This window comes from Chelonoidis abingdonii, chromosome 6, assembly GCF_003597395.2.
Source record: "Chelonoidis abingdonii isolate Lonesome George chromosome 6, CheloAbing_2.0, whole genome shotgun sequence".
NCBI lineage: Eukaryota > Metazoa > Chordata > Testudines > Testudinidae > Chelonoidis > Chelonoidis abingdonii.
The window spans coordinates 13,271,098-13,295,914 of record NC_133774.1 but is presented as its reverse complement, the minus strand read 5'-3'; the positions used below and the strand labels follow the sequence as shown (position 1 = coordinate 13,295,914).

General features: G+C 45.7%; 1 protein-coding gene across 1 annotated transcript; it reads right to left on the bottom strand.

Annotated features, from left to right (window-relative positions):
• Positions 1 to 2,708: 2,708 nt before the first annotated feature.
• Positions 2,709 to 21,282, bottom strand: HAUS1 (HAUS augmin like complex subunit 1). Its single transcript, XM_032768964.2, has 9 exons — positions 21,180 to 21,282; positions 16,009 to 16,183; positions 12,537 to 12,672; positions 10,978 to 11,112; positions 9,933 to 10,056; positions 8,260 to 8,325; positions 6,788 to 6,859; positions 4,616 to 4,663; positions 2,709 to 3,014 (listed from the first exon to the last, which is right to left on the bottom strand). The coding sequence occupies exons 1-9, from the start codon at positions 21,198 to 21,200 to the stop codon at positions 2,931 to 2,933; spliced, it is 861 nt and encodes a 286-aa protein (XP_032624855.1). The 5' UTR covers positions 21,201 to 21,282; the 3' UTR covers positions 2,709 to 2,930.
• Positions 21,283 to 24,817: the final 3,535 nt, after the last annotated feature.

Sequence of the window (24,817 nt, the reverse complement as noted above, 5' to 3'; positions counted from 1 at the left end):
GGTGATCCCCAATATGGAGCAATGGCAAGGTGCTGGTCCTCATCAGTGTTTGAGCGGAGGAAGCTGTCCAGTCCCAGCTGTACTCCAGCCATAGGAATTACGATACCTTCGGGCAGATATCAAGGGACATGATGGAAAGGGACCATGACAGGGACGCACTGCAGTGCAGGGTTAAAGTGAAGGAGCTGCGGAACACCTACCACAAAGCCCGCGAGGCAAACTGCCACTCCGGTGCTGCCCCCACCACTTGCTGTTTCTACAAAGAGCTGGATGCAATACTTGGGGGCGACCCCACCGCCACTCCGACTACCACCATGGACACTTCAGAGCCCAGTTCAACAAGGCAGGAGGAAGAGAAGCAAAGCGGGAGCAAGGGTGCTGAGGCAGAGGAATACACTCTGGAATCCCTAGATGCATGCAGCCAGGAGCTGTTCTTAAGCCAGGAGGAAGGTAGCCAGTCACAGCAGCAGGTGCTTGGGGAAGGACAAACACCAGAGGAGGTTCCTGGTAAGCAGCTTTTATTTTGGGAAGGAAGTTATTCGGTGTGTGCTCTTAGGGTGAGGAGGGTTAGGGCTGTATGCATGCTTAGATGCAGAATAGGGCATTGATGTGCTCTCTCACATCACGGTATTCGGCCTCGCTAATCTCTTCAAAGGTCTCATCCAGCACTTGGGCAATCCACTTGCTCAGGTTTATTGGGAGAGACACTGTGGTCCTTTTCCCAGTCAGGCTATCTGGAGTATTTCCAGCTGTGTGACTTTCATAATGTACAATACCAATGATGAGGGATCTCTTACTATTTTGTAAAGCAACATGTACATTTACAACACTATGTAATTGAAGAACTGAGAACTGTGCTGTGACAACTGGCAGTTGATTTATGTGACTGCAGCAGATGGCTCAGTTCTGGCACAGAGCTAGCACACAGCTGTTTGATTCCCGAGACATTTCCTAGCAGTACCAAGTAGGATAGCAATCCAGCTATCTTTGGACAGTAGCACTAAAGTCAAACTCCAGCCCCTGCGGCTACTGTCAGCCAATACCAATGTATGTAGTGTGGATGTTTGGGTAGGTTCTGCTGCTGCAAAGCCAGATATGGAAAAATGCAAGTTTGCAGTGTACTGTACTAAAATCAAGGGCTTAATTTAGCACTGAACTGAGTAAAGCCTCACTCAAGTATTATTCCCAGCTAGTCCACTGCCACTCTGTATCCAGCAGACTGATGTTCCTGAAGCCTCTGGGTCCTATTAGCTGAACCTAGAAAGAGGTGAAACCATCTACAAAGGTAAATAGCCCTAATCCTGGCTTATTTAACATTATTATTTAATAGCCAAACCACAAGTCTTCTCTTCTGAGATGGTGAGGTGGTCCAGAAAACTCCCATGAGATTCAGCTCACAGAGGTTTCTCTAAATCATCTCCTTGGGGAAAGGTTTAGGGAGAACCACAAAGGAGGTTGAGTATAGAACGCCAGTCTTGTAGATCTGCAGCTCCTGATCACACGCATAACCAAGATCACCATGGCCCTAGATTCCATGCTGGTATTGCATCAAGAGGCAGGTAGGCACAAGCAGGAACAAGGTCATGGAGAAAGTAGATCCTCCTATAGATCCAGCAAAGCCCAATCCCTGCTGTGAATTGAATGGGGGAGTGCACATGAAGGAGGGGACAGTAATTGGCATGCAGTGGTAACTAATGCAGGCAATGAACTCTCCCCTTATTTGCCTGCTCATTCAGCCGTTGCTTCTATTTCTACATTCTCCAGGCTCAATACACCCAAAGATTAGGTGCTCCGAGAACTAGAAGAGTCAATTAGGCACCTATATCTTTTTTCTATCACTTTCCCCCTCATAGTTGAGCTACAGCAAGTTCTCTGGAGTTTCTTCCATTGATTTAGTATTAATCATAATGTACTAAAAAGAACAAGGAAGGCAGCAAAGCCTTAACCCAGTGCAAACCTCACAGTTGAGGATATAGTCTAATTTGATTAGACTCCCGGGCAAGTAGACACCCTCCCGGGGTCAGTATTAGATTTCAGCTCTAGGTCACTGATTCAAATCCAACCCAGGTGAGCAGTGAAAGCTGTTGCCAGCCAAAGGCTGTTCAGTGATCGATATGAAACGAAGAACTGAGCTCAGGGTGATGGCAGGCAGCCATCCATCCCATCAAAAAAGGCATCCTCCTTGTTGACTGGCTCCAGGGCTTGAATAGGCTATAGTGTGCTACTACTCTACAGCGGCCTTACTACTCTCAGTGCCTTCCAAGTCAGTCACTTCAATTTCTGTCTGCAGCAGGCACCTGTTATGTTAAAGTGGGGAAAGTAATTAAGCTTTGTCTTAACAACTAGAACTCTACATTCATTTTAAACAAGGATTTGAAGAGGAGAAGAGAAAAGTGATTGATATTGGGTTATTACGTCTCACAAGACGTAATAACAAATACTGTCTAGTTTCCCTCGACTCACCCAGTAGAGGACTCTTCTAAGGCTAGAGATCTAGACCCTGGCAGGGGAGAAGAAGAGACCAAGACTAACCAGACAGCTTTCTGTCAAGTCTCAACTCCTTCCCTTTTCCCCCAGTTGATCTAATTTAGTAAAACAGAAGATACCTAGTACAGAAATTTAACCAAACATGAAACTGCTTGTTTGTTGATTAGGTCACCATCTGGAGGTCATTTACCAGTTTTAGCTCATATTTATAAAAGTGAACAGAGAAAGAAGCCTTGTTTTTTTTATTCAGTCTTACAGAAAACAGAAATATACATATTTTTTACAAAACCAAAAGCTATGAGAAACCATCAAAATCTGTGTGCTTGGAAGAAAGATGGCAAGCGTGCAGGCCCCAACAGTGAGGAATACACCACCACATTTAAGAGTGCAAAAAGTCTGCCTTAAAAAAAAAAAAAAAAAGTCCTTTCCCCACATAGTTGACGTCAGGTATATCGGCGTTTGCTGGGCTCTGGTACCGACAGTGCCATCATGTCCACTTTACTGGAGAACTCAGCCTCAAGAGCATTCTAGAGGGAGGAAGAAACAAGAGAAATCAGTGGCAATGCAAATAACTTTTACATTGCTGTTAGACAAATATGTTGCTAATGGTCAACCCCATTGGACATCATTTGTATGCATTAACCCAAATAACTGAAAGAGCATTATTGGTGTGGGATGTTTACCAGTACTCAGTACAATGCACAGTTAGTTGAAAATATAATAGGTGACTCAGCATTTAGCAGCTCATGAACAGAGAAAAATGAGTCATCATAAAAAGCCAAAAATTAGCATTACTAATCGGAATGATGACCCAAAAAGATATACAGTATTCTTTAATATTATGACAATGTTACATTGTTCCCAGGACAATCTCCAAATATCAAACCCTAATAAAGCATCCACTGTTACACTGATAGTCCACAAAGAAACAATTTTGGCTTGTAACATCTAGAGTTCTTATTGCCAGGTAGCTAAAAGGCTAAATCACAGTAATTATTTCCAAACTGACACCACTGGTTCATGTTGTGTGATCCTCATGGTCCTTGGAATGCAACATTTTTAGAACCAAGCAGCTGGTGAACAGGGGGTGAATAGAGAGTCCATGACACAGTCTCTTACAATGTGATGCATGGAACAGGAATATTGAAGAACCTTGTACTCTAGTTTTACTGAGATTAACATACAAATTCCACACGTATGCACAAAAACAGCAAAATGCTAGTCACATGTTGTGGGCTTCCCATCATGCTTGGAAGGGTTATTAGACACAGATAGGCTGCCAAAGCATATTACTAAGGTGAAAAAACTCTTACCTGAAAAAGCCCTACCAGTGGTGAAGTGGGATCAAATTCATGAAATAAGTGCCTCACCATTGATCCTATTGGTACAGTCCAAAGAGATGGATGGTTTCATAATTGTGATCCTGACTGTTTAGGGCCTTAATGATTATCAACACCTTCAATTGTATCTAGAAGCAAATAGGAAGCTAGTGCAAAAACTTAAGCACAGGTTTTATGTACACACTGGTCCATGACACTCAGGAGAAAGACAGCTGCAGTCCCATGTGGACTTCAAAGGCAACCCTATATACAGCACTTAGCAGCGATCAAGCCTGCAGGAGACAAATGCATAGATGACCTTTGTGCAGTCTATTTTATAGAGAAATGGCCATACTCCTGTCCAACTGCTGATTAAAAAATGCATTACAAGCCATAACTACCGTCTGAGAATCCAGCAGCAGTGATGTATCCAAAAGGGCCTAGAGACTGCAAAGCGTTTCAGCAAAAAGCATCCTTGAAAGGTGGCACAAACACTTCTGCACAGTTCTTCAAAGCTATTTAGGTGATTAACTTCCACTCATTGCATGAGACTAAGGCATCCAAATAACTCCGAAAAGCTGGGCCATCCTTCAACATGTTCCTCCCTATCAACAAGAATCACTTCCATCTAACCTCAGCCACATTTTTACCCAGATCTTTATCTCTGGAGAGCATCAAGATTAGAATCGGAGGCAGATAAACCCAAACCTAGCCATCATCAACATTGGAGTTTTGGATGATTTTTTTTTGGGGGGGGGGGGGGAGTGCCAGGGTCCAATTAAATCTCTGTAAGCAACAAAAGCCCCTACCAGCTCCCGCTTTGCTTCTTCAATCTTCACTCGAGCAAGGGAAGGATTCTAAAAGAAAGAAAAATGGCATGTTAACCGCAAGTAGCAACAGTCCCACTTCAGCTTGAAACACAGGGTTTCTCCTCACCCAAAAGATTTTAATAAAGGGTAGGAGAGGAGTGGGGGATAATCAAATGGTCTCTACGTGTTTCCCCCAAGATGCAAAAAGTGCTGCAATTAAAGACACAGAACAACCCAAAACTCAATGGATTTTGAAAGCGCTTTTACAAAGCCGAATGTTAAAAGAAACATTTCCATGAAAAATTCACAAAGCTCTTGACCAAGAGAGCCTGGCTTTAAACATTCCTGGCAGTGTTTGCAGCCCAGATGCCGAATAGGAAGGTGCCCACATGTGCACATAGCCTGCTTGTAGGAACACTCCTCTCCTGCTCAGCATCTCAGGCACTCAGCCAGTGGTGAGAGAAGCACAAAGGCTAAGGGGCAGGGCTAAGCCTTCTACATTCACTGAAAGCAAGATAGGGAAAGAATAAAAGCCAATTCTGGTGTCTCGAGTCCCTTGATAGAACCAAGCAAACTGCCTCTGGGGACTAGGATAGAAGGGGGTACGCAGAGGTCTTCCAGAGGGTATGTCAACTCATCTAGATATTTGCCTAGTTTTACAAAAGGCTACATGAAAAGCTCTAGCAAAATCATAAACGAAAATTTCATATTGAAAATGACTTGTTTATACTGCTCTACATGCTATATCAGTGTTTCACAACCAGGGGTGCGTGTGCTGAGATTTAGTTTACAATTACATGGTAAAAAGGAGAAAGGAAGCAATTTTTCAGTAATAGTATGCTGGGACAGATTTGCATTTTTATGTCTGTTTTTTAAGCAAGTAGTTTTTAAATGAGGTGAAATTTGGGGTACGCAAGACAAATCAGCCTCCTGAAAGGGGTCTAGTAGTCTGGAAAGGTTGAGAACCACTGATCTAAGGTGAGGGAGTCAAGCCTGCAGCAAGGATGTGCGTAGTGGGGAACTCACTGCAAGGAGCAGGTTGGTGAAGAGAAGAAGGATGGTCCAGTGGGTTAGGGACATTAGCTGAGGACCTGGGAGACCTGGATTCAGTTCCTTGTTCCAGCACAGCTCCCCATGTGACCTTGGGGAAGTCATTTAATGGCTCTGTGCCTCATTTCCCCATCTGAGATAGGGGATAATAGCACTTCCCTACCTCACAGGGTGCTGTGAGGATAAATACATTAAAGATTGTGAGGCACCCAGAGACTACAGTAATGGGACCAGATAAATACGAGAGGTAGAATGGTGAATCTCGACACACAGGTTCATTTAATAAATCACAAAGCTACCCCTCACAATTGTTGCAGCATCTTCCCTATGTCCAAGAGAGAGAATCCCTCACTACTGATCTGAGAAAGGAACATGAATTTTGTGTTTCATCCACTTTCAGAGGAGCTCTGCAAGTGCTGCAGTTAGATTGTCCCCCAAACAACACATACAGGTGACCTGTCCACTTCATGCAAAGACAGCGTTTGGATACTTCTCACTTTGTGGATTAATAAACTACTGTTGGCTCTAATCTCTTTGAATTACTGTACAGTTGTTTACAGAGGTTCCCTTGACTGAACTCCAACTACTGCACAATGCTGTAACCATTTATACTGCTACATAAATGATTAACAGTAATGGTGGTATGTACCAACAGATTCAAAGTTTCATGTATATACCTTTTAAAATGACTGATAATCTTTGGAAAATAATTGTGCCATAGATTTTTGTTTTCCTCTCAGCTTTTCCAGATAATTCACCTGATGCCTAGCTTATCCAATCAGTTTATTTGGGTTCAATTCCCATGCATTGTGGTAGGAGAGAGCAAAATCTATCTAGTGGAACTATTTAAACATCCTTCTATTTAAGCAAAATTCTTCCGTACACAGAGTTTGGGAACAGCATAACTGTGAGCCTGTCAACTCATTGCAACAGAATTTATTTACATTTTGATGTCTATATATATCTAAAATATTTCAGCTACAAAACATCCCCTGAAGTTAATTTGACGTGAAATTAATGCCTAAGTTATAGCACCTAAAGAGAAGCAATTCCATTTTCTTATATATACACACATACACATTTAGGGTACTAGAAGATAGTAGCAGTAGTAGAAATAATTACAGGAGTTAAGTCCAAGTAGGACTCCAGTTTCTTCTTCAAAGGCACAGTCTGTTGCTTTAGTTCAGTCAGTTTCTGTGAAAAGGGCAAAGCACCAGGTTATATTTCTGCAATCTAATTTGGTATAAGTGATGCAAACCAGTAAAACAAAGCATTTACGAATTTCCAAATGTTTTATTCTGTATAGATTTTAAGGGAGCCCATCGTTGCCGTAATTCTGATTAAGGATCTATAACTCTTCCCAGGATTTAATATTCCAACAATTTTATTTAGTCAAATCCAGTTGAAGTTTTATATTGAAGTAAATATACAAATTTTTGCATACATCTTTTCATACAGTGTACCATTTGGTGGCTGTCCGTTGGTCTGTGGTGATCTCAATCTATAACCCAGTGGACAGATGTCCACGTCACCTTCACAATGGGCACTATCTGAGACCCTTACTGGTGATCTCAGCACAGGCCAAGACTGAAAAGATCACTAAGAATGAGTTACACACTAATACCAAGAGGCTGCCCTGCCAGAACAGAGCTGAGCCACATTGGTGGGACAGTGTGGGGAACTTTCCACCACCACTTTTGGTGCTGTAACCATTCAGTGCACAAAGCGAAGAGTTAACTTGCGGATTACTAATCAAGCAACTTTCACCAGCTCTAAAGCCATTTAAAAATCAAAGATAAACCTATGATGCATTATGATGCAGTAATTTACACCCCCTTCACCCCAAATATTTGTTCAGCACTCTGCAAAACAGATAAAAGAACACTGTCAAGTCAAACTTGCCCCCATATTTAGGCTCTATTAGAAAACAAGTTTTACAAAACCAAGACCTAGGTAGAAGTTTCTATGATTTTTTTAAATTTAAGATTTCAATGGGAACATTTTTCAACCAGCATTTTGCAATCCAAATAATGCCAAATAATGCTAGTTCATGACATCCACAAAATGAAACTGACTAGGTTATATTCATCATTCAAACTAACTAATAAGCAAGAAATAAAACACCACAAACAGCAAAAAGCACATTACCCGTTTGGATTTCTCTCTGTTATAGTAACAGGGTGATATTAGTGTTGTGACAGCAGAAAGAACAGACTCAGACAGACATCATGTGCAGCATCAAAGAGCTGGAGAATCCACAATTAGAAACACAGGAAACTTGTTTTTTTAAAAATGAAAGTATTGTGACAGTGTCTCTTTAACAAATTACACCATTCACAATTATATCAAAAGATGTTATGTTCACCTAAAATTGGAGGTAGCCTCAGGATGTAAAATTTGGATCACAGATTAGATTTTGGACACCCCCACAGATCAGAGACATTTGGATGTGGATGTTAGTTTGGGCCTCTCTCTAACATACACATGTACTCAAATAGCCATATGAATAAATGTTATTTCTTTAAAACTATCCAAACAAATGCTGATTCACATGCACCACTTCAGAAATGTCCCTCTTGTCACAACACACCCACCTCTGAGAGGCTCACTAATGACTGATGTGTCAAGGAAGGATCCATCCCACTTGCAGAAAGCTGTTCCTACAAAAGAAGAAACAGTTCACAGTTTGTACAGCACACCCTGCTCCTCTACTGAACAGACAGTGTACAATACGTTATGCATTTTCTGTTTAAAGTTTTGCTATGAATAGAGATATTCTGATGCTTACTTGTATTTTAACATAAGCAGGGAAAAAGAAAAAAAAGTCAACTAGAGCAAGATTTTAATGCTGTTTTAAGTGCTAATCTCCAAGCAACTTTAAACTGTGGAGCCAGTGGCTAATGAAACATGCATAAACAGCAATATACCTACTAGAAAACCAGCAGGACTAGAGCATTCAATGAGGACATGAGTAGGTTTACCTAGTAAAATGTCACCACACTAATAGAACATTTATCCCTCAGAATTGCCAGACTATTGAACATAGTCATTTTGTCAAAGTGGAATCTAACACTCACTCTTACTTGCTTCATAAGGGGGTTGGGAAACTTCATTTCTCATATAGCACTTAACTAGTCCAACAATGGGTTTCAGAATCAGTCAAGTACCCAATATGCAATGCATGTTACACTGTACCACTATTGAAATCATGACACTGGAAGAGAACATGCTCTCTGATATCATCTGTATAGACAAGTATGTGAAGAGTAATTCCAACTATAGCCCATGCTTATACATTTTTAAATTTATGAAAGTTCCCCAAATTTATGAAGGTTCCTGCTTTGAGCAGAGGGTTGGACTAGACCTCCTGAGGGGTCTCTTCCAACCCTAATCTTCTATGATTCTATATCAAGGAACAACTGTACAAAATTGCTCTTATTCAACAGAAAAACAGCTATGGGGGATGTAAATTTACTTACTGTTATAAGCTTATGCTCAAACAAATTTGTTCGTCTCTAAGGTGCCACAAGTACTCCTGTTCTTTTTACCTGGAATTGTTGCTTTAAGGTCCCAGTTCTCCAACACTTAAAGCCCATGTGTAACTTTGACTTTATGGGACAATTCATGTGAGTAAAAAGCTACACACTTGCTTACATATTTGCATTTGTCCTCCCAGTATACAATTAAGGCTACATTTTTGGCATAACAGTCGCATTCATAGTAATAATTCATTTTAATAAAGTCAATTTAATAAAGCCACAATTGTGGGGTGAGCTCATTTTTCAATCCCCCACTCCCAGACCGTAACCTTTCTGTGAGCATGGTTCCCCCCTCCCTGCCCAAACACACACACACACCTGTTATGAAATTGACTAAAAATTTGTTTAACAAAATCATAGCCTTATACACAACTAGTGGGAACTTCCCTAACTTTAAAATATTGAGGCAACTACTTGCCACCCCACTCCAGCAGGGAACTACCATTCAACCCCTAAGGCCTCTCTTACCTCTTAAGCAAAAGGATTCAAGCATCACAGCATCCATCCACTTATCCCCAGCTCTGCAGGAAAGGTGACGGGGGATCAGTTACAACTGATTCCCTTCAGGGACCAACCATTCTTTATTTCCAAATATCAGCTGTAATAGATTCCCCCTCTTGAAGGTTAAGAAGCTCCAAAGATGTCTCTAATAGTGAAACCATACATTTTGGGGCCCAATTTGACACGTATTCCTTCAACAATACTGGTAGAAGATGTTTATCACCAACCTCTGCAGCCTTTATCCTGAATTTGAAGTCCTCAGATTTATCCTTCAGGAACTTCATGTTCTGGGTTCGGCTGTCAGCTTTGGCTTTTTCCATTGCCAGATGTTCTTCTGTTTTTTTAAGGTCCCTTTAAGAAGAAAATTGTGGTGAATGTATGTGGCTTAGTAACCTTCAGCCAAATTAACACTCTCAAGTAAACACCCACAGGAGGGACAGAGTTTCACACTCAGTCTCTCCACCAGCTTAGTTATTGGTGGAATGAAATTTCCACGTGCACAGATACCCCACAGATTCCCAAGACCCTAGGATATCCCTACTGATAGCAGGGCATCTGCATGAAAAGCCAGGACATCTATACAACAACTGATACCAATAACCTGGTGCATAACTATAATAGATTAGTTAGTAGAGAATCTAAGAATACAACTGTTCAGTGACTTGACTAAAATCATGCAGTGTGGTAATGGCAGAGCTGGGACAAGTACACAGAAATGCTAGTTCTACAACATTAACTATGCTGCTGCTGCTATCAGTGCCACCATAGTTAGAGTAAACTCTAACGCCCCTCATTGTCATATCCAAGCACTTCAATGTAAATGAAATCTGCATGGTGAGCTGCTGGTGGACTTAGTGGAATTTTATAATCTTTTGGTTAAAGAGGATTCTTCTTGGGAATCGTCTTTGTTCTAACCCAGTCCCTTATTTTTATCACTAAACCACACTGCTCATGCTCAGAAAAATATGCTCACTTTGAACTTATGCATAAAGCAGTAAGTGGGAGATGCGCCAGGCATGTACTTGTGAGCATTATTCATCCCATAATATTTAATTTCATCATTGTAGGCTTAGGATTTTTAACCTTTTTTCGACTATCTGAAGTAAATTTTCTGCAAGGACCCTTGACTAGTGGTTTAAATTGCTGTGAAGTAGAGCAATATTGAACTGAATATTCAGATATCCTTGTTACTGTTTATAGACAATAAAGTTGCTGAGAACAGGAGACCAGCAAACCCCATTCAGCTCTTTCCCTTTCTTCTCCACTACTCACTCTTGGAGATGTTTTTCCAACACCAGAGCTGCAGTTAGCTTTTTCCTAAGGCTGGTCAATTCAAGCTCCATTTCTCTGTTTCTTGATTCTGTCGCATGTAAATCTGAGGTCAAATCATTGATAGCAGGGATGAAGCTAATGAAACAAGAGATTTCATTGATCTGTTTAGAAGTCAACTCTGCCGAAGCTCAGGGTTATATAATTCCTTATTTTCTTTCACACTTTCCATAAACGTTTTGTAGGATTGTTCTCAAATAATGGCAAATCTGATAACAGTTAGGTCTGTCTAAGTGATCTTACAATCCAAATAGCTAAGAACTTCTATAAGCCAGGGTTCGACAATTTACACAAAATTCAAAATAGCTTAACATTTTAATTACTATGCAATACACATTTATACAGCTCCTTTTATCATGAAGCATTTCACAAGCTATAAACATGCACTAACTGAACTGCAACCGCTTTCGGGACAGATCATGGCATGCAGCCTGAGCACACCACACTGCACAGCAGCTGGAGTAGGAAGGAAAGAAACAGAGGCAGAAATGGACATTTTAGCTAAAAGTACATGGAAAACCCCTAGTTTTATTAAGAGAGCCAGAATGAACCTCAGTTTTGTAAGGTTTCATCTGAGAAATCAATGCAGGGTGCACAGCTAAATACTCCATTTAAATCTCTTCAGAAGGATGAAGGGCTGAGCAGATCCTGGCAGGTTTTAGGCAATCAGATTTGAAATACTGAGGTGTCCAACCTATGGCTCTTGAGGGTGACTACATTAAGGAAAAGTCTATTTAATTAAGAATTGAATATGCAACCCCTGAAACCACACTCTGCAATTCTTCAGCAGAAACATCTGAATCAGCCAACCACCGCAGCTACGCACTGAGCAGCTATCAGTCCTTCTCTGCTGCAAGTGCTCAACAGCACCTCTGCTGGCAGCCTGCACCACCACAGGAATAGGAAGTGAGAGTAACATTGACTATTCCATTGCCGGCTTCTTGGCTAGCTCTGGGGGCCCCAGGAAGAGCCGCACAGCACTAGAATGGCTCCCTCTGGGCCTACTGAAGTGGCTAGCAAAGGCTGGCTCCCACTCCCACACACACTGACTCAGAGCAGCCCAAGAGGTGGGAAAAAGAGGAGAAGCTGGGAATGAGCAGCCAATTACAGCTCCCTGATTCTTTAGCTGAGTCCAGGTTAGAGTAGTCTGGGAGCTGCTATAAATTGTGCCTGTTAGCATAAGAGCCCCCAGGGAGGGACCATATGGCAGCAGGGGATAGCTGGAGTGCAGCATCCTTCAACTACTCTCCCTCCGCCCCCTTGACCTACCGCAGAGAGTACAGGGAGGGAGGGAGGAGTAGGAGATGGCCATTTCATCTCTACATCTACTGGGAGCTCCTCCACCACAGAATTCTGGGTGCTTTCCACTCACTTTGTGCTGCATAAGTGACACAGAGAAGTGGAACAGGGCAGAAAATTGGCCCCAGAGAATTGATTGTGGCCTCAAGCTGAGGAGGTTGGACACCAATGATACAGACTTCAGCAAACTGTGGAAGAATTACCTTGCTAAGGAAGTGTCCCTTGTTTCAAGCGCCATTGCACTGTCTACCAATGCGTTCAGATAGCTGGTGCCTGCGCTAGAGAGACTGTTGAAGGAAAGATTCACACTCTCCATGAGAAGATCCTGTAGATAGTTGACTGAAAAAACAAATAGTTACTTTCATTTAATATTTGTCACATGTGTGCATGGGACTATACACATTTAGAATACAAAGTCTCTCCTTCAAGGTGCTTACAGTCTGATCAGACACAAAAGACACAGTTTAAGGTTCAATGTTCTGTGCTCCATTTTGTAGTATTACATAAACAATCTATTGGCTGGATCTTAAAGAGTCCTACAAAAAGCAGAAACTAGGTCAAACTACAAAGGATGGATATAAACAAATAACACAAGCATGTAGAGACAAAATTAGAAAGGCCAAGGCATAAAACAAGATTAAACTAGCTAGCGACATAAAGGATAACAAGAAAACATTCTACAAATGCATTTACAGCAGTTCTCAAACTGTGGGTTGGGACCTCAAAGTGCGTTGCAATTCCATTTTAATGGGGGTCACCAGGGCCAGCATTAGACTTGCTGGGACACAGGGTTGACGCTGAAACCTGAGCACCACTCTCACCCGGGGAGGCGGGGATGAAGCTGCAGCCCCTTCTCCCCGTCCCCATGGTGGTAGGGTCAGGCTCCAGCCCTCCCCCAGGGTCATAAAGTAACTGTTGTCAGAACGGGGTGGTGGTGCAGCAAAGTTTGAGAATCCCTGAGGCAAGGGGAAGACCAAGGACAGGTTAGGCCCATTACTCAATTGGGGTGGGGAGGGGTGCACAGTAACAGAAAAGGTGAAAATGGCAAAAGTGCTAAATTACTTTCTTGTTTCAGTTTTCACTAAAAAGGTTAGTAGTGACCGGATGTGAATGCTAGTGAAAATGAGGTATGATCAGAGGTTAAAATAGGGAAAGAAAAAATTAAAAATTACTTAGGCCTGGTCTATACAGGGGAATTGATCTAAGATACACAACTTCAGCTATGAGAATAGTGTAGCTGAAGTTGACGTATCTTAGGTCAACTCCCCAAACATCCTCACAGTGCGGGGTCAACTGCCGCCACTCCCCCATCGACTCCGCTTCCGCCTCTCGCCGTGGTGGAGTACAGGAGTCAACCGCAGAGCGATCGGGGATCAATATATCGCGTATACACTAGACGGGATAAATCGATCCCTGATAGATCAATCACTACCCGCCGATCTGGGAGGTAGTGTAGACGTCCCCTTAGACAAGTTAGATGTCTTCAAGTCACAAGGGTCTGATGAAATGCACCCTAGAATATTCAAGGAGCTGACTGGGCAGATATCTGAGCCATTAGCGATTATCTTTGAAAAGTAGTGGAAGACTGGAGAGATTTCAGAGGACTGGAAAAGGGCAAATATAGTGCTAATCTATAAAAAGGGAAATACAGACAATTTAGGGAATTACAGACCAGTCAGCTTAATTTCAGTACCCAGAAAGATAATGGAGCAAATAATTAAGCAATCAACTTGCAAAAACCTAGAAAATAATAAGGTGATAAGTAACAGTCAACATGGATTTGCCAAGAACAAGCTGAACCTAACAGCTTTCTTTGACAGGGTAACAAACCTTCTGGATGGATAGAGGGGGAGTGGTAGATGTGGCATATCTTGACTTTGGTAAGGTTTTTGATACTGTCTCACATGACCTTCTCATAAACAAACTACAGATGGAGCTACTGTAAGGTGGATGCATAACTGGTTGGAAAACTGTTCCCAGAGAGTAGTTATCAGTGGTTAAGTCACGCTGGAAGGGCATATCCCGTGGGGTCCCACAGGGATAAGTTCTGGGTCTAGTTCTGTTCAATATCTTCACTAGTGATTTAGATAACAGCATAGAGACCACACTTATAAAGTTTGCGGATGATACCAAACTGTGCACGACTGCAAGTGCTTTGGAGGATAGGATTAAAATTCAAAATGATCTGGACAAAAACTGGAAGTAAATAGGATGAAATTCAATAAGGCACTCCACTTAGGAAGGAACAATCAGTCGCACGCATACAAAAGGGGAAATGACTGCCTAGGAAAGAGTATTGCAGAAAGGGATCTGGGGGTCATAGTGGATCACAAGCTAAATATGTGTGAACAATGTAACACTGTTGCAAAAAAAGCAAATATTCTGGGATGTATTAGCAGGAGTGTTGTACGCAAGACACAAGAAGTAATTCTGCTCTATTCCATGCTGTTTAGGTCTCAACTGGAATATTGTGTCCAGTTCTGGACGTCAGATTTTAGGAAAGATGTGGACAAATTGGAGGAAGTCTAGGGAAGAGCAACAAAAATTATTAAAGGTCTAGAAAACATGACCTATGAGCGAAGACTGAAAAAATTGGATTTGTTTTGTCTGGAGAAAAGAAGACTCAGAGGAGACATGATAACTCTTTATGTACTTGAAAACTGTTGTTACAAGGAGGTGGGAGGTCAATTGTTCTCGTTAACCTCTGAGGACAGACAAGAAGCAATGGCTTAAATTGAAGCAAGGGCAGTTTAGGAAAAACTTCCTAATTGTCAGGGTAGGTAAGCAATGGAATAAATTGCCTTGGGAGATTGTGGAATCTCCATAATTGGAGATTTTTAAGAGCAGATTAGACAAACACCTCTCAGGAATAGTCTAAATAATACTAAGTCCTGCCAAGAGTGTAGGGGACTGGACTAGATGACCTCTCAAGGTCCCTTTCAGTCCTACAAGTCTATGATTCATTGGGAGACTACACTGGGAAAAAAACAAACAAAAAACACACACACACACATTTTTGGGAGTGATTAGGAAAGGAGAAAGAAATTCTCCTCCATATAATATCAGAATTCTTATATCATAAACTTATAGAATCCTACCTAATTAAAACCTTGCAACTGGTTTTTATTTAGTATATGAAACGCGAAAATAAGAATGATTACGGTGGCCTGAGTTGCGTGGTCACTCGAGAACTACTGACTGCTGTTCTCCACTTTATCCAATGCTCACTCCCTATGATTAGCTAAGGAGTTGCTAAATAACATCGCTGCTGTTTCAAAATCTTAAATTGCTTCCCTCAGTTAGAGATTAACATGGGCTCAGACACTTGAGATCAACACTAACCCTGACCCCCACCCTTGTACATACAGTATCTCTATTTCAGTGCTGTGCCATCTAGCTTGGCAGTGTAGGAAGTTCAGCAGCTAAGATGCTTATCAGCCTTTACAGCCTGCTCAAGTTGATTTATGAAATTGTTGTTGGCCACTCTGATGTCACTGTTGGGAGCAAAGCATTTGTTTATGACAATATATAGCTGGAATTCAAGGAAATCTGAGCCTACTGCTACTTTTTCACACTTCTTATAAAGTATTACAGCGAATAGTAAAGAGAAACCTTATAGGGTCACTTAGAAAAAGGCGTTTTTACTGTAACTGGAGTTTGAAGCACCAAGCTCACCTTCTGACTCATATTCTGCAGTCTTCTGTTTCATGTCATCTATCACGAGGGAGACATCCCTGTCTCTGGTTTCATTGCATTCCACAAGCTCATATAAAATATCAACAGTCCGTGAATTCACTTCGTATTGTGGAATGGGTTGATCCCCAAATGTCCTTTTTAGCCATAAAGTAACCTGCCGGGAAAGTGGGAGTAAAGAAGGTAAATGGTTTAATTTAAGGAAGGGGAATTAAATATCAGGCAAGAGAATTGGAATGTAGAGCCATCAACCACAAATCTTACTCCTGTCTGAGGGGTTTTGTCTACCCTAGACTTTTTTTTTGGGAGGGGGATCGTCCATTGTTGCACTACCATTGGTTGTAGCAATGGTAGAAGCACAAATGTAGACTGGAAGAACAGTGTTCACCCCCAAATTTAGTCTGCTGGTTGGATCATTAGCTTCCCTGGCCTGGTACTGACAGGGAGCACGACATGAATGCTTATCCATGTCACCCTTTGCAACCATGAAGAAGCACATGAAGCTCACATGCAAAATGGCGCAAGACTTCAGGATAACGCTCTCACAAGACAAGTGATCACAAGTGGTAAAATCTAAGAGTCTGGAATTTCCAGTACTATGCAAAACTGTTTGGCATGCTAACACAGATAAGGCTAAACAGTTTCTAAGGTACGTTGTGACTGAATTCACTTCATGGTCAATTCATATGGTTTTAAATAATTTATTTAAATAATTGGCTTTTAGGCAACCCAGTTACCCCTCCAGCAAGTGACATTAAATATAGTTTTTCTTCAGCATTCAACTGTAGCTTTGATTAGAAGCTCTTTGGCTGATCTGCTCTAGCCAGATGAACAGGCAGAACACACTGTGGCTCCTGTTACCATAGTATCTCAGCATCCCACACTGTTTAGAATTTACCCTATCAACAGCCCTGTGAAATAGGAGGATGTTATTATTCTGATTTTACAAATGAGGAACAAAGGACCAGATCCTCAAACTTCCTCCAGGGACATTAGGACGCTAAATACCTTTAAGGATCAAGGAGTCTAATTGACTTGCCCAAAGTCACATAGGAAGTCTGTGGCAGAGTAGGAATTTGAATCTAGGTCTCCCATATCCCAGAGTAGTGCCTTAACCACTGAACTATTCTTCCTGTCTGCTTAGCCTGAAATGGTTTTATATTGAGTTTAAATGTTGATAACAGATGGATTATTGTGGGACATTAAAGAGGCCAAAAGACATTTGTTGTTTTGTCCCCCTCGTTCTAAAAACAAGCCATGCAAGTGGATTCCTCCCATCAGCTGAGCTTACAGCTCAGAGCACAATAGAGGAGGGGGAGAAAGACACCTAAAAAGAAGGAACTGGATCTCTATGCTGCTTATAGTCTGAGGAACAAGGTTTTCTAAGCATAAACAAGAAGTCCATAGCCTCTTAACCTGGGTTAGACCTAAAGCAGTAGTTTTCAACCTTTTTTTATTTGTGGGCCCCTAACAAATTTTGAATGGAGATGCAGACCCCATTTGAAGTTCAACCTGTAGTCTGTGGACCCCTACCATAGAAGTCTTTGACTGATAACTGACTGAACAGAATTCAACTACCATTGCTGTGTGTTCTTGGCAGGGCATTTGACGTAGTGTGAAAAAGTGTGCTAAACTGTGGGCTTCTATGGTAATGACACTTCCAGGGTTTTGACAACGGGGGTGGAGGGGAGGGAGTGTGTGTGTGAAGGGGAAAGGATTCACATACTTTTGATTCAAACTTTATTTTCATAGTCACCTTTTGCGTACCTCTTAAATACAGTCTGTGGACCCCCCAGGGTCCTAAAGGGCATATAGAACTTGCTGAATACAGAAGCTTCTATTACCTTTGGAAACTTAAAACTGTAACTCATTTGGGTGTGAATGTTCACCTGCTTTAATTTTATAAAAACTTGTTTCCTTTTCCTACTTAATATATTTTGTACAGTTTATTACAAGATTGGCTACAAGCATCATCTTTGGTATAAGATCTAATGGTCTTGGATGACCTGGGGTAAGTAACTGATCCTTTGAGACTGAGTGTAACCTGAATATAGCTGTGATTCTTGGTGTAAGGAACCATTTATCACGAAGATAAGCTTAGTTGGATGGCAAGATAGTGCCCAAGGGGACTGTCTGTGACTGCATGTTAAAGCTGTACAGTAAGTCCTCACTTATAATCGTCCCAGTTAACGTAGTTTCATTGTTATGTTGCTGATCAATTAGGGAACATGCTCGTTTAAAGTTGTGCAATGTTCCCTTCTCACATTGTTTGGCAGCCGCCTGCTTTGTCCACTGCTTGCAGGAAGAGCAGCCCGTTGCAGCTAGCTGGTGGGGGCTTGGAACCAGGGTGAATCGGCAGCCCCCCGACAAGCTCCCCGCTCCCCTAAGTTCCCTGTGCAGCAGCTGCCCAGCAGCCTAGCAATTGCTGGCAGTTCAGCTGTCCCTCCCCCACTGCCATGTGCTGTTCCTGCCCTCTGCCTTGGAGCTGTTCCCCAAGACTCCTGTTTGCTGTGCGGGGGGAGGAGAGGAAGAGGGGGGCTCTCAGGGTGTCCCCCTCCCCCCTGCTCCCGCCGACCCTATCTTCCATAGAGCAGGGGGACACATGACAGGGCTCAGGACAGAGGGAGCTTGCTGGCAGCAGCTGGGGTCTCAGCAAGCTGATCTAATTAACAAGGCATTGTACTTAAGAGTAGGGTCAGCAAAACATGCATCTCTCTCTTTCACACATGGTATGTGTCTCTGTCTCTATCTGCAATGCTGTCTTCCCTCCCTCCATTCCTGCTGTCTTGTAGAGTGTGAGAGTTAACCTCGAGGACTCAGCCAATTGCTAGGTCATCATTTAGCAGTAAGGCATTCCCTGGGAAATATCCCACCCTCTGACTCCTCCACCTCAACCAAGCTTCATAATCGTCTCACTGTGTACCAGTACTAAACTGTTTGTTTAAAATGTACACTCTGTGTGTGTGTGTATAAAATATATATATCAATATAGTCTTTTGTCTGGTGAAAAAAATTTCCCTGGAACCTAATCCCCTCTTACACATTAATTCTTATGGGGAAATTGGATTAGCTTAATATCATTTTGTTTAAAGTAATGTTTTTCAGGAACATAAATACAATGTTAAGTGAGGAGTTACTGCATAGCATCTGAGGAACTTACACTTGATAACTGTTTAGTGTAATCTAATTATAGAACTTTCAACCAATCTGATGTTTGTGCTCTCCTTCCTAACAGTCTGCCTTGAGTCTGGTACTCCTGTTTTTGAATCACTGCAGGTAACTTTACATCAGCAAATCACAATTTTCTGACACAGAAGATCTATCTTAATAGTATAGTACCTTAAACCTGTCAAGGCTACCAGCCCAGACATCATTTAAGTCACACTGAATTAGGGCTGACTATTTTTTTAATGGGACTTTGCTTTGTTTTGAACATTCCCCTTCCTTTTCTTCTGGTTACAAACATAATAAGAAAGCAGGGTTTTTTTAGTTTAATGCTCCATATAAACAAGAGGTAGGAAAGCACTTATCCAGGATAACACAGGTGTACCCCAGCCTATACTAGTGAAGTGGGATGCGGAAGTTGCAACCCCTGTTCTTCCTGAGCACAAATATCTACTTCTCTACAAACTTTTGTGCAAACCACAATGTCTAGTTAAACACAGGAACTCTGTAGTTTATGAGCTATCTCCCAAAATTGTTGAAAGGGGTCAGAGGGCTTCGAGTAAGCCCTAGTGACCCGTCCCATCAGTAAGTAATATACAGAGTAGGATAATTATGAATGTACCCCTCCACATTCCATAGGACAAGTGGAGAAGTATATGCAGTGGACTGTTTTGTTTAGGAAATGTTTTTTGATAAACATTTGATAAATGGGCTGGAGGGGGGCCGCGGAGGCAAAGCCCGGGGAGCGAGCTGCCACGGGCTGGGGGGCGGACGCGGAGGCAAACCCCGGGGGCGGGCACAGGTGGGCGGTGGGACACAGACGACAACCCTGGGGGGGCACTGGGCCGCGCGGGGGGCCGGACGCTGGTGGACATAGAGACAAACTTGGCGGGGGGGCACTGGGCCGGGGGGACGGCTGTGGGGGACACGAGACAACCCTGGGGGGGGCACTGGACCGGGGGGCACGGGCTGGGGTGGGGGTGGGGGGAGGACATGGAGGCAACCCTGGGTGGGGCACTAGGGACGATGGGGCACGGGAGCTGGGGGGGACATGGAGGCAACCCTGGCCTGCGGACCGGGGGGCGCTGAAGCGGGGGCAAGGGCTGAGCGGGGACACAGAGACAAACACCCTGTGTGGGGGGGCACTTGGGACCGGGGGGCACGGGCCTGGGGGGTGAACATAGGAGACAACCCTGGGGAGGCACTGGGAGCGAGGGGGGAACACGGGCTGGTGGGAGACACAGAGACAAACCCTGGGGGGGGCAACTGGACGGCGGGGCACGTGGCTGGGGGGAACTATGGAGGCAACCCCTGGGGGGGCAGGTAGAGCCGGGGGGGCACGGCTAGGTGGGGACACCCAGAGACAAACCTGGGGGCAGGGCTGGGGGGACATGGAGGCAAGACCCTGGGGGGCAACTGGGGACGGGGAGCAGGCTGGCGGGGACACAGAGACAAACCCTGGGGGGGGCACTGGGGACCGGGGGGCACGGGCTGGTGGGGACATAGAAGACAAGACGCTGGTGGGGGGCACTGCGGAGCCCGGGGGGCACGGGGCTGCGGGGACACAGAGACAAACCTGGGGGGGCACTGGATCCGAGGGGGCACGGGCTGGGGGGACATGGAGCAACTGGCGCGGGGGCATGGACGCCGGGGGCACGGGGCCTGGGGGGGACATGGAGTGGCAAACCGCCTGGGGGGCACTGCGGACGGGGGGCACGGGCTGGGGGGACATGGAGGCAAACCCCTGCGGGGGCACTGGGAGCGGGGGGGGACCCAGGGGCTGGGGGGACGCAGAAGCAAACCTCGGGGGAAGGAAGGCGCGGGGATGAGGAAGAGGCCAGAGGGCACGGGAGGCGCACAGTGAGGAGGGGCCATGAGGCGGGGGGTCAGGGGTGGAGGAGTATCCCGGCCGGGCGGACACGTCCCTCTCTGTGGGGACCCCTCCAAGGACTGTCAGTCGGGGGCAGCACCCGCGCGGTGACCGTTACCCGTCTCAGCTTCTCCTCCATACCGGCCTCTGCCACTTGAATTCCACCTCCTTCCCGTCAGCCTCCGCGCACTGCCGCAGCCAGCACTGAGGGAAACGAGGCCGCTAACAGACGACCTCAGTGCCGCGGCGCTTGCTGGGAGTTGTAGTTCACAGCGGGTGTCCTGCTCTCAGACTCCGCCCCTCCCTAAACCACGCCCAGAAGAGACTGACAGGCTGGTGGCAGCTCCTGTTGTCCTAGAGACAGCACACGAGGGGCCTGGGCTGTGACCCTCTGTCTAAAACGAGGGGCCTCACCTTGCTCAGCCTGGGCAAGAAGAATGTTGCAGAATTTGCAAAAGCCCCATGTCACGTTTACAGTACAGTAACCAAGACCCCAGCGGGGAACCTATCACTGTGATGATGTGTCGACACAGAATCATGAAATCTGTCATCATGTCAGGACAACATGGGTCGTCTTCCCTGCCCCCCTCCAAAAAAACCCACTGTTGTATCACAATGTATTGATGCTGTCAGGAAACCCATCACAATGTCTTGGGGTGGTGACATGGTGTCCCAAAATCTTGTGATTGTACCATAGTGTTATTTTCAGGAAAACATTAGTAAGATTGCTAAAACATGATATCAGGTCACAATACAATGGAACAATGTCCTGAAAAAATGTCATCATAAAATAGGATTTGGACATTTTGAAGAAAATAGCATCACACCATGATATGATAATGCACATCTCCTCAGTAACACACACTAGCCGCTATGAACACATCAGACCCATCCTCCTCTCCCTGCACTGCCTTCCCATAGACTATCAAATGAAGTTCAAGGTCTCAGTCCTTTTCTTCAAGACACTCAATGGCCTGGCCCAGGGTATCTGAAAGATCACGTAAAGGTCTGAGATGAGGACTGTTGTCAGCAACTTTGCTCCTCTGGTACAGAGAAGCTTGACAGTGGAAAAGCTCACCTATGCAAGACACAAAGCTTTCTCTGAGACTGTTTGCCCGAGACTGTGGAATGAATTCCCCCAGCAATTAAGGACCATCATAAACCTCACCACCTTCTGCTCTAGGTACAAGAAGCATTTCTTTGACCTTGCCTTCTCCAACAAATGTACAACAACTTGGATATTTTTTATCAAAAAACATTTCCTAAAGAAAACATTCCACCGCATATACTTCTCCCCCTGAAAGGAGGATGAGACAAGGAATCCATGACAGATGTTAGTCATGTTGCTTAATGCACTACTGGAAGGCTCTCAGATACTACTATCATTGGTACAGTAAAGAACCTGAATAGAATACATTAGAATAACATGTTTTACAGGTTTGGATATAATTTTATAATGGTAAAAAGATCTTTCACTATGCAGAATCGCCCCAGTAAAATTAGGACAAGTGGCAACCCTGGTTTAGTATCATACAGACAGATCATAGGTAGGGCTCTGTGTCTGTCAAAGTGGTTGCAGAAGTCATGAATTCCGTGACTTTCCGTGATCTCTGTGACTTCTCAGCGGTTCTGCAGCCAGCTGCACCAGTGCTGCTTGGGTGGCCCCAGGCATCTGGCCCTGGGGACCGCCCAGGGGTGGCTCCAGGCCCCAGCACGCCAAGTGCGTGCTTGGGGCAGCATGCCGCGGGGGGTGCTCTGCTGGTCGCCGGTAGGGCGGCAGGCAGCTCCGGTGGACCTTCCACAGGTGTGCCTGCGGAGGGTCCGCTGGTTCCAAGGCTCCGGTGGACCTCCCGCGGGACCAACGGACCCTCTGCAGGCACGCCTGCGAGAGGTCCACCGGAGACGCCTGCTGCTCTACCGGAGACCGGTAGAGCGCCCCCCGCGGCATGCCGCCCTGCTTGGGGCGGCAAAATGTCTAGAGCCACCCCTGGGACCGCCAAAGCCAGAGGTGCCAACATCGCCTCTTTTCTGTAGGTGCTCAACCCTCACCTCTGGCCCCACCCCTGCCATACCCCTTCCCGCCCCCATTTCAACCCCTTCCCCAAAGTCCCTGCCTCAGCTCTGCTCCTCCCTGCCCCTATTCCAACTCCTTCCCCAAATCTCTGCCTCTTCCCCACCTCCTCCCCTGCTTCCGGAGCATGCAAACAGCTGTTTGGCGATGGCTAGGCAGGAAGCGCTGGGAAGTGGGTGGAGGAGTGGGGACACAGCATGCTCGGTGAGGGAGGAGGATGAGGTGGAGCAGTGGGTGAGGGGAGCTTGGCTGCCGGTGGGAGCAGAGCACCCATTAATTTTTCCCTGTGGGTGCTCCAGCCCTGGAGCACCCACGGAGTCGGCACTTGTGGCCTGAGCAGCAGTCCTGGGAGCGGAAAGAGCAGCGGCAATTGGGTGGCCTCGCAGCCAGCCACAACGATGCTGCAGGAGCAGCCTCAGGGCCAGCTGCATCAGCTGCTTCTCGAGTGGCCCTGGGCAGCTAATCACAATCCTTGGGGCTGCATGAGCAGCAGCGCGTGGGCGGCCCTGGGGGCTGCCGGAGCAGCCACTGCTTGGTGGCCCCCCCAGCAGCTGGTGTCACTTGCTTTGGTGGCCCCCAGCTAGGGTTGCCAGGTATCCAGTTTTCGAACAGAACACCAGTTGAAAAGGGACTCTGGTGGCTCCCGTTAAAAGTCCAGTAGGTGGCACAGTGGGGCTAAGGCAGGCTCCCTACCTGCCGTGGCTCTGCATGGCTCCCAGAAGCAGAAGCATGTCCTCCCCCCGGCGTCTATGCGTAGGGGCAGCCAGGGGGCTCCACACACTGACCCTGCCCCACACGCCAGCTCTGCAGCTCTCATTGGCCAGGAACTGCAGCCAATGGGAGCCGGGGGGCAGCGCCGGCAGACAGGGCAGCGCGCAGAGCCACCTGGCGTGCCTCTGCGTAGGAGCCGTATGGGGAATATGCCACTGCTTCTGGGAGCTGCTTGAGGTAAGCGGTGCCTGGAGACTGCACCCCTGAGTCCCCTCCCATGCCCCAGCCCTGATCCCCCTCCCACCTTCTGAACCCCTCAGTCCCAGCCCGGAGCACCCTCCTTCACCCCAAATCCCTCATTCCCAGCCCCACCCCAGAGCCAGCACCTCCAGATGGAGCCCTCACTCCTCCTCCCCCTCTCACAGCCCAACCGCCTGCCCCAGCCCTGATCCCCTCCAAACCCCTTGGTCCCAGCCTGGAGCACCCTCCTGAGCCCCAAACCTCTCATCACTGGCTCCACACCAGAGCCTGCATCCCCAGCCAGAGCCCTCACCCCCACCCATATCCCAACCCTCTGCCCCAGCCCAGAGCCCCCTCCCACACTCTGAACCCATCATTTCTGGCCCCACCCTGGAAACCACATCCTCCACCAGAGCCCGTACCCCCTCCCACACTCCTACCCCCTGCCTCAGCCCAGAACCCCCTCCCATACCCTAAACCCCTCAGCTCCACCCCCAAGCCCCAAGCTCTCTCCTGCACTCCAAACCTTTCATCCCTGGTCCCACCCCAGAGTCCGCACCCCCAGCCGGAATGCTTACCCTCTCCAGCACCCCACCCTCTGCCCCAGTCTGGTGAAAAGGAGCAAGTGAGTGCGGATGGGGAGAGCAACAGAGGGAAGGGAGATGGAGTGAGCAGGAGCGGGGCCTCGGAGAAGGGGCAGGGCAAGGGGCAGAGTAGGGGTATTCAATTTTGTG